Here is a 14,810-nt window from a genome sequence, read left to right as displayed (position 1 = left end):
TGATAGTGCTCATTGTTGCATGTTACCTTTTCTCAACTCACACCTGCTGCACTTTTAGCTAGAAAACAGGATGGTCACCGTCCTACTCCTTTTTACTAGACGTAGTAAAATGATAGGGTCGGGTCAAACGAATGTTTTTTTTTTGGTAAGGGCCCAAATGTGTCGGGGTCAAACAAGTAATTTTCGGTGAGGGTCAAAATGGGTAGGTTCGAGTTGGGTCAAATGTGTTTTTTTTTTGGTAAGGGTTGAAATGGATACGGTTGGATCTAATGGTACTTTTTAAACGAATGTTTTTTTTATTTTACTTTAACCGTTCGACCTGTTAGAGTTAATAGATAACCCGAATCAACCCTTTGTTTAGTAAATGTGAAAGAGCAGGTAAACAATTGCACAACAGATGATATTACACTACATGATTCAAAGCTCAATTAATAATTAATTGAAAATGAGTACAACACACTTTTGTCATTATGGTATAACAAGTAAAAAGTAAGCACACAATTCTTTGTAGAGTATCTATAGATGGCTGAGACCTCTCAAAAAAAATTGAAAAAAGATAAAAGAAAAAAAAGTATAATAATAATAATTATTATCACATTCTATTATTTAAAACATGTCACTTAAACTGTTGCAACTGGACCCAAGCCAACATTAGCTTCAACTGCTTTCATGGCTTCAAACCTTGGCTCCTTTGCCTGAAACTTTAAACCTGCATACAGTTTCATGTAATCATCAAACACGAATTTCGGGTACGATTGTTCTTTCTCTGTTGGCTCCTTCTCCAACAATGTTGGAGCTGGATAGATCACAGCATCATTCCCTGGGTTGTAAAAAGAGGCAATTGACATTCTTGTTCCATCTGTTTGAGCAATAACTCTGTGCATCACACTCTTGTATTTCCCATTTGTGATCACCTGCAATCCCATCCATAAACATTCTCAAAACTTGCATCCAAACATCACCAAAAGAAACTAAAAAAAATCTTGAAAAAAATATTACCTCAATTTGGTCACCAAGATTGATGACAATGGAATGGCGCATGGGCGGAACATCGATCCATTCGCCGTCCTTAAGAAGCTGTAGACCGCTAACTTTATCATCTTGAAAGAGCAAAATGATGCCACCAGCATCGGTATGGGCTCGGAGACCCTTGATCAAATCCGGTGTTGGGCATGGTGGGTAGTTGCTAACCTTGGTTCCAAAGTTTGGACCCTTTGAACCATAAAAGGCTTTCTTTAAGTAACCTTTCTCCAACCCAAGATTCTCACATAATAAATCCAAAAGCTCCTCTGCTAGCTTCTCTAATTTACCAGCAAAATCCTTCATCAACTCCCTGCATCATTATCATTATCATTTCATGGTCATGTTCATAAATTATATAATTTATATATATTGTATAAGTATATGAAAAAAAAAAGGTTTTTGAGCCTGTCTCCTGGGATAGAGGTAAGGTTTTTCCTCATCTCACACTCCCTAGACCCTGCTTTCTAGGTGGGATATTACTGTGTACGTTTGTTTGTATGTCTGTCTGTTTGTTACTTATCTTTGTATATATAGATCAAAAGTTACCTGTATTCATCTACAAGATCAGGGATCTCGGATATGTTGGAGGTAGGGCGATGGCGCAAGAAGAAAGTGCTCTCCCAATCCATATCGGTAACTTCGGCTTTCACACCTTCTAAAGCTTTGGCTGCCACCATTTCCTTAAACCTCTGCTCCATACACTTCTTGTAATGATCCTTTGTCATCTTTTCGACTTTGTCAAGTAAATCATGAGGAATCCCATGGTTCACCAACTAAAAAAACACATAAACTGTTATTTTCACAATCCAAACTATCAACATTTCAATTAGTTTATTATAACATACCTCAAAGAATCCCCAGTTTTCACATGCATCATTGATCTTCTCCATGGTAACACCTCTCTCAGAACCATTCAGGTTCTCCATGTTGATAACTGGGAAGTTTGCCATCTCTTTTGTTCTTGAAATTGATTCTTTTGCTATGTGTGTGTTTGTATGTGTGTGTTTGTGAGTGTATCAGTTGTTTGTGATGGTTTAATGCAAGATGGTGGTGGTCTAGATTTATAGAGAGATTTAAGGCACTAAAGACAAAGTGAACATGTAGAAGGAAATTTCGTGTTATGACTTAAAAAGGGTAAGAAATAAGAAAAGTAATATCCTTGACTCATATTGTGACCAAAATTTAATTTTGTGCCTTATTTTCCACATTAATATTGATAAGTATCCGGCACATTAGAAGTCAAGATATAGGTCTTTCCGAATTTATTTTTCAAAAATGGGTTGGAATATTAAGGACCCACTTTGTCGTCTGAATTTAGATAGTAAATTAAGGCAGCTAAGACTAGGAGACCATTATTTTTGGATATGGATTGCTAGGAAAACAAATAAAAAAAGAGATTTATAGGTTATATATAGTATATGATAGTTACTTTTTTTCTTATTTATGCGTGTGACGCTCAAATGACATCGACTTGTTGAAATTTTTTTCAAGGGAGGATGCTGGTAAAAATAAGTCTTTGTTCGCTTCTTAATGGTAACTATTGCTATTAATGGCAAGAACCAAAACTTCAAGAGAATGGTCATAATCGACTTTTCTACATGCATTTTCAACCATTCTACAAACAGCAAGTTAGACGCTTAAACTACAAGAGAATAACCACGTTTGATTTACTAATTAAATAATAAAGTGAAACTACAAGAGAATAACCACGTTTGATTCATTAATTAAATAATAAAGTGAAATTTGGTTGGTCAAAACGTCAACAAATTTACCCTTACACCCCCTCTAATAGTCTTTTTCTTTTTAATATTTTTAGATGGGAGAGTATTTAACTATTTATATAAAATATTTGCACCATTATCTGTATTTAATTTCTTTATTCGGAATATGATTGAATTGCATATGATGCCCACCAAGCAACTATATTAACATTATTATCAACGAGATTAATGAAAAAATATGGAACCTAAAGATGTCACCCTTTATCAAGGTATATATGAAGTAAAGATTATTCAACGTTTCTTCAAACTTCCCATGCAGTCAAACTTCTTTGTATGTTATTTCCTTCTTCCTTCGTCATTAAATAACGATTTATGTCCTTTTCAACCTCTAGTGCTAGCAGCCTAACGTACACTTGTAGAAAATCCAACATCATATGATAAATGAGGTTGATATGAATGACAATATTATACTTAAATTTTTAATTTTGTATGGACTGATGTAATATTAACAGTAATTTTGTTATAAAACTAGTTTTTCCCTGCCTGCGTTACGGAGCACTAAGCCAAATATTTCTCTCTCATAATATGTACGTCTGTGTTCCGTTTACTTACACATACTACTCATAACACGATCTCAAAAAAGATTATATCGAGTCAACCAATTAAATCAAAACACTATCATATTTTTGCTAAAAAAAACTAAAACACTAGAAAGACTATAATTTTAAACTGAGACCAAAATTGCAATTTTTAGGAAAAATGAGCGTGTGTCAGGCAGTCGCTTGGCACGAATAAAAATTATATCGAGTCAACTAATTAAAACAAAACACCACCATACTTTTGCTAAAAAAAATAACTAAAATACTGGAAAGACTAATTTTAAACGAGGACCAAAATTGTAATTTTTAGGAAAAATAAGTGTGTGTCAGGCAGACCGCTTGGCACGAATAAAAATTACACAGAGTCAACCAATTAAAAAAAACACTATCATAGTTTTGTAAAAAAAACAAAATTTAAAATGATGGCATGACTATAATTTTACACCAAGGTAAAAAAAAAACAAAAATATGGCAAAACTATAAATTTAAACTAAGGACAAAAACATAATTTGGGCTGGGAGGGGAATGTAACTCCCGAAATTTATAAAACTTAAAATCAGAATAATAAAATATTAAATAAGCAAGAACAAGCTAACTAGGAATCCATAACCCAGTTAGCTACTAGTCTTGAGATGACAAATAACAAGGTTAAAACATCTAAGTTAATAGTAAAATAAAACTTAGGGGCTTGAATTGTCAATTATGAAACTTGAAAGATTAAAAGAGATAATTAACACCAAACACACACTTAGTGTATGTGTCTGGTCGATCTCAAACACAGGGGGCGAACCAGAGTTCTCCATCAAACCCTAACTTGCATAAAACTCACGAATTGAAGCCCCTAATCTGCTCTAAATCAAGTTTCAAACACGAATTAGTGATCACCTCGTTGCAGGGATCAAAAGGTATGCAAAATTTTGGTATTTTGATTAATGTTCAATTTTAGGTTAATTGAGAAAATCAAAATTGAGCTTGAATATATGTTGTATAGATGAAATTAGAAGTAGTATGATGTCTAGGGATAAACCCTAGATGAATTCTTGTTAAAACCTTGCATGATACTTGTGAAATTGTAATCACCATTGTAGGTGATTAATGAAATTGTAGAAACTAGATAAAAACTAGGATTATGATTACCATTCTAGTGAAAACTGAATTTATGTGTTAAATTCAGTAATTATTGATGTTGAAAATTTGTGTAAATTGCCTAACGGAAATGAATGTAGATGGAAATAGCATGTCAAGAACCTAGTAAAGATTATGTAAAAATCTGACCCGCTAGGTGTTTGTTAAAACGCCTAAGTGAGGAATAAAATGTTAAAGATCAGACAAAAACGCAGATTTGAATATCATAATGAATTGTCCGTTATTGATTATAAAAGAGTTCTAAATTTGGTTGAGAATGGAACTCTTTAGGTAAAGAATCCGGATCGTCAAGTGGACAAACCGGAGGTGATACACGCTTGAAGGGTGCGCTTTAAAGGTACGCGACCTACGGTTTCGTCACATTATGTTATTTATTTATTCTAGTTAGTTGTATTGGAATTTAGCCAAACAAGAAAACCCGCTAAGTCACGGAATGTGTTAGACATAGAGTTTGGAATGTCTTGAAATGGTGGTCTACATTCGGCATCCAAACGGGTCAAAACAAGTTGAATTGTAAACGTTGAAGTCAAGGACCATCACTTGTTGATTGGTTATAACAAAGCGTAAGCCGTGAAGCGGACACGCTAACTTGTTTCAAAAACATGAACCCTTGTAGAGGGATTAAAGTTCTGAATTTTACTTGTCAAATGTTCTAGAAAAGCATGTTTAAATCCTTGGAAAACAAGTGAAGAAACACTGACCTATGCAGCACCTACGGCTTCAATGATTAGTGACCCGAACGCTTGGCTGCAAAACAGAAACACCGTTAGGACTCGTTACAGGAATGGGGTTATTCCTGTAACCACCCTCCGGCGTGAGAATAAGTATTGGTTGATGAAAGAAGTTTTGGAGAAGAAGATATATGAGAACAAGATGATCATACCTTATACGTTTACCTCTATTTATAGGTTTTCCATTAGGGTTTCCTTTAACCTAGGATATATTCCGATAAGTTAGAGATTTACACGATCTTCCCGCAAAGTTGGAGATTTGGTTGTGCAACTTCCATGTAGATATGGAAGGTTCTAGAATAATCGTTTGTATTTATATTAATATAATAGGTTGTAACCGGGTCGGGTTAACCGATGCGGGTCACACCTCGTCATGTCCCCCCAGTCCGAGTTCATGGAAAGAAATCCATTAGGTCGGACTAAGAGAAAAAAGAAAAAGTTAGTGTATTATGGTTGTTGCTACGGTTTTGGAAAATGACGGCGAAAATATAGGATGTGACAGTTGGGTCATCACATTAGTGACAACTGTTTTTACCCCATATGGACACGTATTTCCGTTCGTACATCTTTTTGAATTTGAAAAGTTGTCTTTGCGTATAAATAACGACTCTTTATGTAGGAGCTCAAATCCCCTCTCCCAAATCATTCCTTCGTCGTTCTTTCTAATCAATGGCTTCGAAAACCAACGAATCGTCTTCCACCGCTGCCGCCCCTACAGACATATTGTTTTGTAAGTGGGGCGTAACATCCTTCAACAACCTTGTTCATGATTATGGTATTAGGGCCGAATGGAACCCCGTTTTGCCGTCCAAGACCGACACTGCATTCCCCTTGAAAGCGGGTAAAATCACTTTGTTTAGTGATTTTTTCAAATTCTGCAATTTCCGGCTACCCATCACCAAATTTTTGAAATCGGTGCTTGATTTTTACCGTATCCACATTTCTCAAATACATCCCCTTGGTTTAGTGAAACTTCGGCAATTTGAGTTTGCCTGCATAGCACTGGGCCATATCCCAGAACTGGTTGTCTTTAGGGCTTTCTTTGTGCTTGTGTGGAAATCCCCTTTCTTTACCTTCGACCGGAGGGATACTGACGTATCGTGCCTAAGGGATATTCCTACCAGTTCGAGGGACAAAGATTGGAAGAAAAAATTCTTCTATCTTGATGCCTCTGTTATCCCTAGGGAAATGCACTGGAGAGAGAAAGGGCCAAAGGATAAAGTGAAAGACGATGTTGCTCCTGAGGATGCGTACGCGTCAAATGTTCTGTACATAAAGCTGTGTGGCCGCCCCTTCGAGTGCACAATTATCCCTGAAGGTGCGTTGGTGATGGCCGGCATGAGTTTGTTGTGGCCTGATATTAAGCGTTATCCCTCATTTCAAAGGGACGATGCAGGTATGTTTACTTTGTCGTGCATTGCTATTTTTGCTGTGTTTTTTTTTAACTCCCCATATGTCACACAGGGGAGTGGGGTATGTTTGACTTTATTGATCCTCCTCGGCATCTCGCGTTGAAGCCTGCCGACCGCGTGTTGGACGAAGGAGAACCAGATGTGCTAAGGGTGCATCTTGAGCAGTTTCTTCTACCCGCTGTACCGGCGGACCCCACAGCATACGTCACCTAATTGTCAGGTGTGGCAACTACCGCCGTGTCCGTGTCGGAGAAAAAACCTACCCGGATAAAGCTTACCGGGAAGAAACACACATCGGTCCATGGGGGTGTGCCCTCCGTGGAGGAAACTTCCAGTGTTGGGCGTGATGTTCCCTTGGCTACCGATCTGACCAGTCCAGGTCGTGCCTTTAAGAAAAGAAAAACCTTTGTGGCGCCTACTTTAAGTGCCTTTGAGGCGGTACAGGCTGCTTGTGCTTTCCCAACAGGTAGCTATTACTGACTGCCACTGTAGCATACTAGTGTTCATGTTGCTAAACCCCCGCTACGTTTATTGTGCAGGTACCTCTGTGGGAGTGCCACCTGGGGTTGTTACACCAACACTTGTGCCGACCGTGGCGTTGTCATGTCCTGGTTCCAGTGTTAGTATGTCCACAGTCCCCAAGACCTTGGCTTCTGCTACTGCCGCTGTGAGCTGTGTCATGCCCCTCCCTATTCCTACGTTATCAGTAGCTGTAACTGTTGATCCGCTGTCCACACTTCGGACAGGCGGTCTTGATACACCTGTGATTGACTCGCCCAGAGGCATTTTTGCTGATGTAGATCAAGATGCTACTCCCGTGTCAGCGGCACAGGAGGTGACCAGCGTGGGTGGTGGCGAAACTCGAGGATCGAGCAGCGGTATTGCTGATGACGGTGTCCGTCTGATTGACGACCTGTTTATACCAACTGTTCGTTGGGACCCCAATGCTCAAGACAAACGCTATCAACCTCACTGGAAAATCGCTGAATCTTCAAGGCTGATTTTCCCCCCTGTGGTTCAACACTAGGTCGAGCGGGCGTATCCCCCTGCCGAAGCGGCGTACGTAGAGGGTTTGAACAATGAAGATCTGATGAATTCTTCAATATCTGACTCTGTGAGCCTACCACGAAGGTTGGTTGAAATCCGTCGCAGGTGGATGCATGATAACACCCAACTCCACCAGGCTCGATCAACTATTCAGGAATTGAGGGACGACAAGCATCGCTTAGAAAGTCAACTTCAGACTGTGGGATTAAGGGAGGCCAGATTCTTGTCGGAGAAGAACAAAGCTGAGGAAGATTTGCAGAGGGTGACTAACCATCTTGCTGAAGAACGGATCTTGTGGGCCCGCGACATGGCGGAAAAAGATCGAGTGTTGGCTCAGGCCAAGAATATACAGGAGGAGTTGGAGCGTAAGGCCATAGCGGAGGCTCAGAAGGTGAGACTCGAGTTATCGGCCCAATTGGAAAAATTTCGTGTTGACACTGATTTTGTGTCTCAGGTTCAGGAGCGGTACCAAAGCTTGACAACTGAAATAGAAGCCTCCCATACCAAAATCCGGCTTATGCAGGCAGAGCTGGATGAACGGGAAGGAAAGGTCAAGGAGTTGCAGGACTATTGCGATTCACTTGTCACTCAGAACAACAAACTTGCTGTATCGTCCTCCTCTAAACTAAAAGAAGTGGAAAATGCGCTGGCACAATCCAACGCAGAAGTCGATGATTTGACCAGCCAGCTAGCGGCTATGCGGGGAGACAGGAATTGGTTGATAACTAATGGGCTTGTGGGGGCGTTCGAGTACCTGCGTGAATCGCCCCATTTTACCAGCTTGGTTGATCGTCTCTCCGCGGCTGCGTACCAGTCCGGGCATCATGATGGTGTGTATAAGGGCTATATGGATTGCCATCAGTTGGATAGGGTATCGCCGGATTTTCATGCTGTCAAGGGTAAGCTGCAAACTGATATGGCGAGCGCCCTTGAAGCGGCGTACACCGAGCCGCTGCCCTGTTATGGTGATTTAATGGACAAAGTCAATGAGGATGGGATATAATCGCTGCGTCTGATGCTGGACCCCGCGGAGGAGTCTGAAGAAGAATGACAACCTTGTTTTTCTTTTTGTTGCTTGTGATGTACTCTTATTGCTTTGCTAATGACACTGTTTGAATTGGGTTTAGTGCCCCTTTCTGTTTTGATTTGACAGCTATATTAATGCAAATGTCATGATTTCTGACACCGCCGAATTTTTAAAATATGGCCCTGTGACGTGTGATGATTATTTTCCATTAATGCACCCGACGTCATCACTATCAAAACTTTTTACTCCTGCTATAAATTTACCTTCCGTTTCCTTATTTGGTTGTTTGGACATGATGGAAAGAAAACGATATAGGCAAAGACTTTCCGAGATCTTCCGGGTTCTTGACGCTGCTGATGGCTTGCTCCAGCTGCAATACCCGGTAACGAGGTCGATGCTTAGGGGGAGGAGACCCATTCCCAATGCTGCTCCGGTTCGTGCTAACCGAGCATGTCAGTGCATTGTTATTGAGGATCCTCAACCAGTGGATCCCGGAGTGCCACAGCTATCAGCTGATGTGCTATCTAGTCTGATTCCGGTGAACCCTGAACAGCGATACCATCTGACGTACCAACGCCATTCTGGTGGTCGGCCGAGGAGGCAGCAGGCGGATGGCTCAGGTGCGGTGGTTCCGATGGTTGATGGTTCATCTGACAATTTGGCCATCGATCCAGTTGTAGTTGTGGGTGATGAGGTGGTGGTGCATACCCCTGCAGTGGTGATGGCACCCAACCTTCCTCAGTAGGTGTTTTGAACATGTTCTGTATGTTTGGTTTTTAGTGACAGGGACAAGTACTTGGTTTTTTTTTTGAGATAGGTTATGTACATGTAGTGATGCCTATCTGTTTTGGGGCGGTGTATGTATTTATTACCAAGATACCCGCCGTAAGCGCTTGTTAGTGTTAACCCTATGACTTATATGAATGAAAATATTTCGTGTTTAAGGGTGTTGTTTGTGTTTTTACCGTTTTATGCATTCATCGTGCGATGGTAACTTTTGTAACAAATAAACTTAAATCTTTATTAAACTTGCATGGAGTAATAAAAGAAAAGCAGGAAAACCCCAACACGGGTTACAAATGTGAATTGAGAAAATAGTTAACTCTTGCAGTTAGGAGCAAGGTTTTACAGGTAGCTTTTCCTCAACTGGGCGATGTTCCAACTGCGTGGTATTGGCGTGCCATCTAGTCGGGATAGGCGATAGGCCCCTTTACCCAGATCTTCTTGGACGATATAAGGGCCTTCCCAGTTTGGGCCCAGTTTTCCTGAGGGTTCCATTCTACTTGCTTCGTTATCACTCATGACGTAATCACCCGCTTTGAAACTCTGTTTAGCCACCCGTTTGTTATAATACTTTTCCAACGCTTTCTTGTATCGTGCTTCGCTGATGGCGGCTGCCTCACGCCTTTCTTCCAACAAATCCAAGCCTTCTCTCAGAGATTGGTCGTTGTCATTGCCTATGTTGAGACGCCGTAACGACGGTAACCCTGCTTCAGCAGGTATCATTGCCTCCATTCCGTAGGTAAGGCTGAATGGGGTTTCGTTGTTGCTAGTTTCACCCGCTTTGAAACTCTGTTTAGCCACCCGTTTGTTATAATACTTTTCCAACGCTTTCTTGTATCGTGCTTCGCTGATGGCGGCTGCCTCACGCCTTTCTTCCAACAAATCCAAGCCTTCTCTCAGAGATTGGTCGTTGTCATTGCCTATGTTGAGACGCCGTAACGACGGTAACCCTGCTTCAGCAGGTATCATTGCCTCCATTCCGTAGGTAAGGCTGAATGGGGTTTCGTTGTTGCTAGTTTTGGGCATTGTTCTATGTGCCCAAAGGACATGTGGCAATTCTTCCACCCTCGAGCTTCCCTCGTGCCCCAGTCGTTTCTTGATGCCCTCCAGTAAACTCCTGTTCGTCCGCTCCACCTGTCCGATACCTTGGGGGTGTGCTACCGACGTGAAAATCTGCTGGATGTGGAGATCAGTGCACCATTCCTGGAAAATTCTATCTGTGAACTGTGTTCCGTTGTCACTTACCAGGTAAAGCGGTAACCCGAACCTGCACACTATGTGCTCCCAGAGGAATTTCTTGGCATTTTCCGCCGTTATCTTAGCCAAGGGTTTTGCTTCCACCCATTTGGTGAAGTAATCAACCGCCACAATTAGGTACTTTAACTTTCCGGGGGCCGGCGGGAAAGGTCCTACGATATCCACGGCCCATTTCTGGAAAGGCCACGCTGCTGTCACCGGTACCAGGCTATTCTTGGGCCGTATTGTCTGAGGAGCGAACTTCTGGCAACTGCGGCATTTTCGTAGTTCAGTTACGGCGTCTTCGTGCATCCCAGGCCAGTAATATCCCGCGCTATGGATTTTGGCCACCACTGCTCGAGGTCCGGCGTGTATGCCACATAGACCCGCGTGAATTTCGCTGATGGGGTACTTTGCCTCTACCGGGGAGATACATCGCAGCAACGGACCCAAGTAAGATTTTCGGTATAGGACACCATCATTGACCTCATATTGTAGCGCTTTCGTTTGTATCTTCTGTGCTTCGCCCTTGGTGGGAGGTAGTTCACCTGTCTCGAGGAAGCGTAGAATCGGAGTATACCAGCAAGGTTCTTCCATTGTGATGGCGGAAACACTCCGTGGTTCAATTGAGGGTGTCTGTAACGTTTCGACTTTGACTTCCTTTTCCATGCCTGAGGTGGCGAGTTTGCTTAGGGCGTCTGCTATTTGATTCTTTCCTCTATGTACATGGTTGAGTGTGACCTTGTCAAAGGAATCCATGAGTTCTTTAGTTTTCGCCAGGTATTTCGCCATTGACTCGTCTTTAGCTTCATACGTTTCGTTTACCTGATTGTTAACCAGCAACGAGTCGACGTATGCGTCTACCCTGGCTGCCCCCATAGATTTTGCCATTCGTAAACCTGCCAATAATGCCTCGTACTCCGCTTCATTATTAGAACATTCAAAATCGAAACGTAAGGCGTACATTAGTCTGATTTGATCTGGACTTATTAGCATTAGGCCTGCACCGGACCCCTTTCCGCTAGATGATCCATCAGTGTATAGCTTCCAAGTCTGCCTTGTAGTGCTGGACTCTGGTATATCTTGGACGACTAGGTCCGTAATGACTTCTCCTTCCGGTATTTCAGCTAAAAAATCAGCAATCACTTGCCCTTTAACCGCTGTTCGCTTCTGATATTCAATATCTAAAGCCCCCAGCTCAATGGCCCATTTAGCCAACCTGCCCGAAACCTCTGACTTGTGTAAGACTTGCTGTAGCGGGTAATTGGTTAAGATTGTACGCGGTGTGCCTGAAAGTATCTTCTTAGTCGCCTTGTGGCGTGTACTAATGCTAAAACTAGCTTTTCCAGTGTAGGATAGCGCGTTTCAGGTCCCGCTAGCACCCGGCTTATGTAGTATATTGGTGTCTGCTTCCCTTCTCGTTCAACCATGAGCACGGCGCTTACCGCCGTATGAGCTGCCGCTAAATACATTTTTAATATTTCACTGGGCCTTGGCGCTGTCAGCGTAGGTAACCCTTCTATGAAACGTTTCATTTCTTGTAGAGCCTGCTCCGCTTCGTTGGTCCATTTGAAATTCTTCTTGTTGAGGCAATCTTTTAATGTTTTTATGAAAGGCAATGATTTTTCGGCGTGCCTTGCTAAGAACCTGTTGATTGCTACTAGTCGTCCATTTAGGGCTTGAGTTTCTTTCAGCGTTCGGGGAGAAGGCATTCGCGCTATGGCGGCTACCTTTTCCGGGTTAGCTTTAAAACCGTCTCGGGTGACTACTACCCCCAGGAACTTCCCCTCTTCCACCCCAAACGAACACTTCTTTGGATTTAATTTTATGTTGTATTCTCTGAGCCGCTGGAAAGTTTCCTCGATATCTGCCAACATCTGTTTTTCTTCGCTGCTTTTAATTACGAGGTCGTCTACATAGACTTCCAAATTTCGCCCGATCTGTGCCTCAAACACCTTGTCCATGAGCCTCTGATAGGTAGCTCCTGCGTTTCGTAGCCCAAAAGGCATCTTGGTATAACAAAAGATGCCCACGTCGGTATGAAACGCTGTTTTTTCTTCATCTTCCTTGGACATTTTAATCTGGTGGTACCCTTTATACGCGTCTAGGAAACATTTGAATCGGTAGGGTACCAGGGAGTCGACCTTTAAATCAATCTCGGGTAACGGGTACGCATCTTTTGGGCACGCCTTGTTTAAGTCTTTGAAATCGATGCACATTCGCCACGTGCCATCTGGTTTTTTCACCATGACCGGGTTGGACACCCATGTATGGTATTGCGTTTCCCTGAGGATTCCAGCTTCCACTAACTTTCGTACTTCTTTAACGACCGCCGCCCGGCGGTCCGGGGCCATGCTGCGCTTGCCCTGGGCAACCGGCTTGACGCCTAGAAGTGTGGCGAGCCTGTGTTCCGCTTTGTCACGGGGGACTCCCGTCATATCGGAGTGCTCGAAAGCAAAAATGTCCGCGTTTCTTTTTAACAATTGCTTCAAGTCGCTTACAACTTCCGGGGACAGAGTGTCCCCAATTGTGACCATTTGGTCAGGATGGCGTGTGCTTAATACCCATCTTTCTGGGCCCGTGGCCCCAGTGGGCCCCTGGCGACATCGTTTGGTATTTAGTACTTCCCCGATTTTATCGCGAAATACGGTAGCGATACCTTGCGGTGTTGGGAACTTCATAAAACCCCTTGTCGTGGAGACTATGGCGTCCAATTTCCCCAGGGTGAATCTTCCGATTATCACATTGTGGTATGACTCAGCGCGGACTACAAGGAAAGTTAGTAGTATGGTTCTTTCTTTAGGTGGTTGCCCGAAGGTTACCGGGAAAGTGATTTGACCAATAGGGTCAACCTTTTCCCCTGTGAAACCTTTGATAGGGGCGTGTACTGATTCAAGCAACTTCCTATCCTCTGGTTGCATTCTGTTAAAGCAATGTTCATAGATAATGTCTTCTGAGCTTCCGGTGTCGACTAGGATTCGCCTCATGCGGTAGTCTCCTACTGCCGCGGAGATGATCAGGGCGTCTGTGGTAAGATGCAAATCCTCCATTCGCGGTTCTATAGTCATTGTTGCCAACATCCAAGGCTCGAGCGTGGAGAAACTCCGCTTCGCCCCCTTCCCGTGTCAGCGTGTACCATGTTCAATTCGCGCAGCCTTTTGCCTACCGCTTTATCATTCTCCTCCTTGACCACAGGCGGGCCTTGCTTGATATCTCGCACTAGGTGTGCCAACTTACCCGACTTCACGAAGTATTCGATCTGTTTTTTAAGCTGAAAACAGTCGTTGGTGTCATGCCCGCTCCCCTTGTGGTACTCGCAGTATTTACTCGTATCCTTGTTAGGGTTGTCTTTCAACGGCTTTGGTGCATTAAGCCTGAGGTTTTCTGAGGCAAGAATTTCAGCTGGGGTCTTGCTTAAGTTGGGATATTCAGACCGAGGTTTTGACGTCTCGTTCCTTGAATAGGAGCTTCGGTGTCTGTCATATCGCGAGTCTTTGTCGTTTCTCTGGTATCGGTCCCCCCTATGTTTGCTTTTGGACCCCCGGTGATCTTTTTCCTCCTGATTTTTTAGGGCTTCTTTCTTTCTATTGGCTGCGTGACTGGCTGCTACCGCTTTTTCTTGTATAACATATACTTTGGCTATTCGCAGTATTTCATCTATGGTTGGGGGTACACCATCCCTTCCATGCAGCGTTCTTAGTAGCTCGTCATCGTTGACTCCTTGGAGGAACGCTCCACATGCCAGATCGTTGGTGACGCCTGGGATCGCCAGGCTTTCTTTGTTGAATCTGATGATAAAGTTTTCTACCGTCTCATTGTCTCGGCGACGAATATGAAGGAGTTCGTTCCTATCTTTCGTATGTCGGCGCTGCTGACTAAACTGGAGGATAAACTTTGATTCCAAATCTTCAAAGCTGTCTATCTCGCCTGTGGGCAGGCTGTCCCACCATACTCGTGCCGCTCCCACTAGAGTTTGTACGAACATTTTGCACCATAGGGGCATGGGCCAGCAGGCCACTTCACCAGCGCTCTTAAATAAATTGAGATGGTCGTCAGGATCGGTGAGGCCATCGTACTTGCCGACC

General features: G+C 42.9%; 1 protein-coding gene across 1 annotated transcript; it reads right to left on the bottom strand.

The window, feature by feature from the left end:
• Positions 1-403: 403 nt before the first annotated feature.
• LOC110910493 (1-aminocyclopropane-1-carboxylate oxidase 3) lies at positions 404-2,070 on the bottom strand. Its single transcript, XM_022155132.2, has 4 exons — positions 1,869-2,070; positions 1,570-1,796; positions 1,000-1,333; positions 404-914 (listed from the first exon to the last, which is right to left on the bottom strand). The coding sequence occupies exons 1-4, from the start codon at positions 1,971-1,973 to the stop codon at positions 621-623; spliced, it is 960 nt and encodes a 319-aa protein (XP_022010824.1). The 5' UTR covers positions 1,974-2,070; the 3' UTR covers positions 404-620.
• Between the last annotated feature and the right edge of the window lie 12,740 nt (positions 2,071-14,810).

Source organism: Helianthus annuus, chromosome 3 (genome assembly GCF_002127325.2).
Source record: "Helianthus annuus cultivar XRQ/B chromosome 3, HanXRQr2.0-SUNRISE, whole genome shotgun sequence".
Classification (NCBI taxonomy): Eukaryota; Viridiplantae; Streptophyta; class Magnoliopsida; order Asterales; family Asteraceae; genus Helianthus; species Helianthus annuus.
Note: the sequence above shows the minus strand (reverse complement) of the source record. Positions and strands in the feature narration are given on the sequence as shown.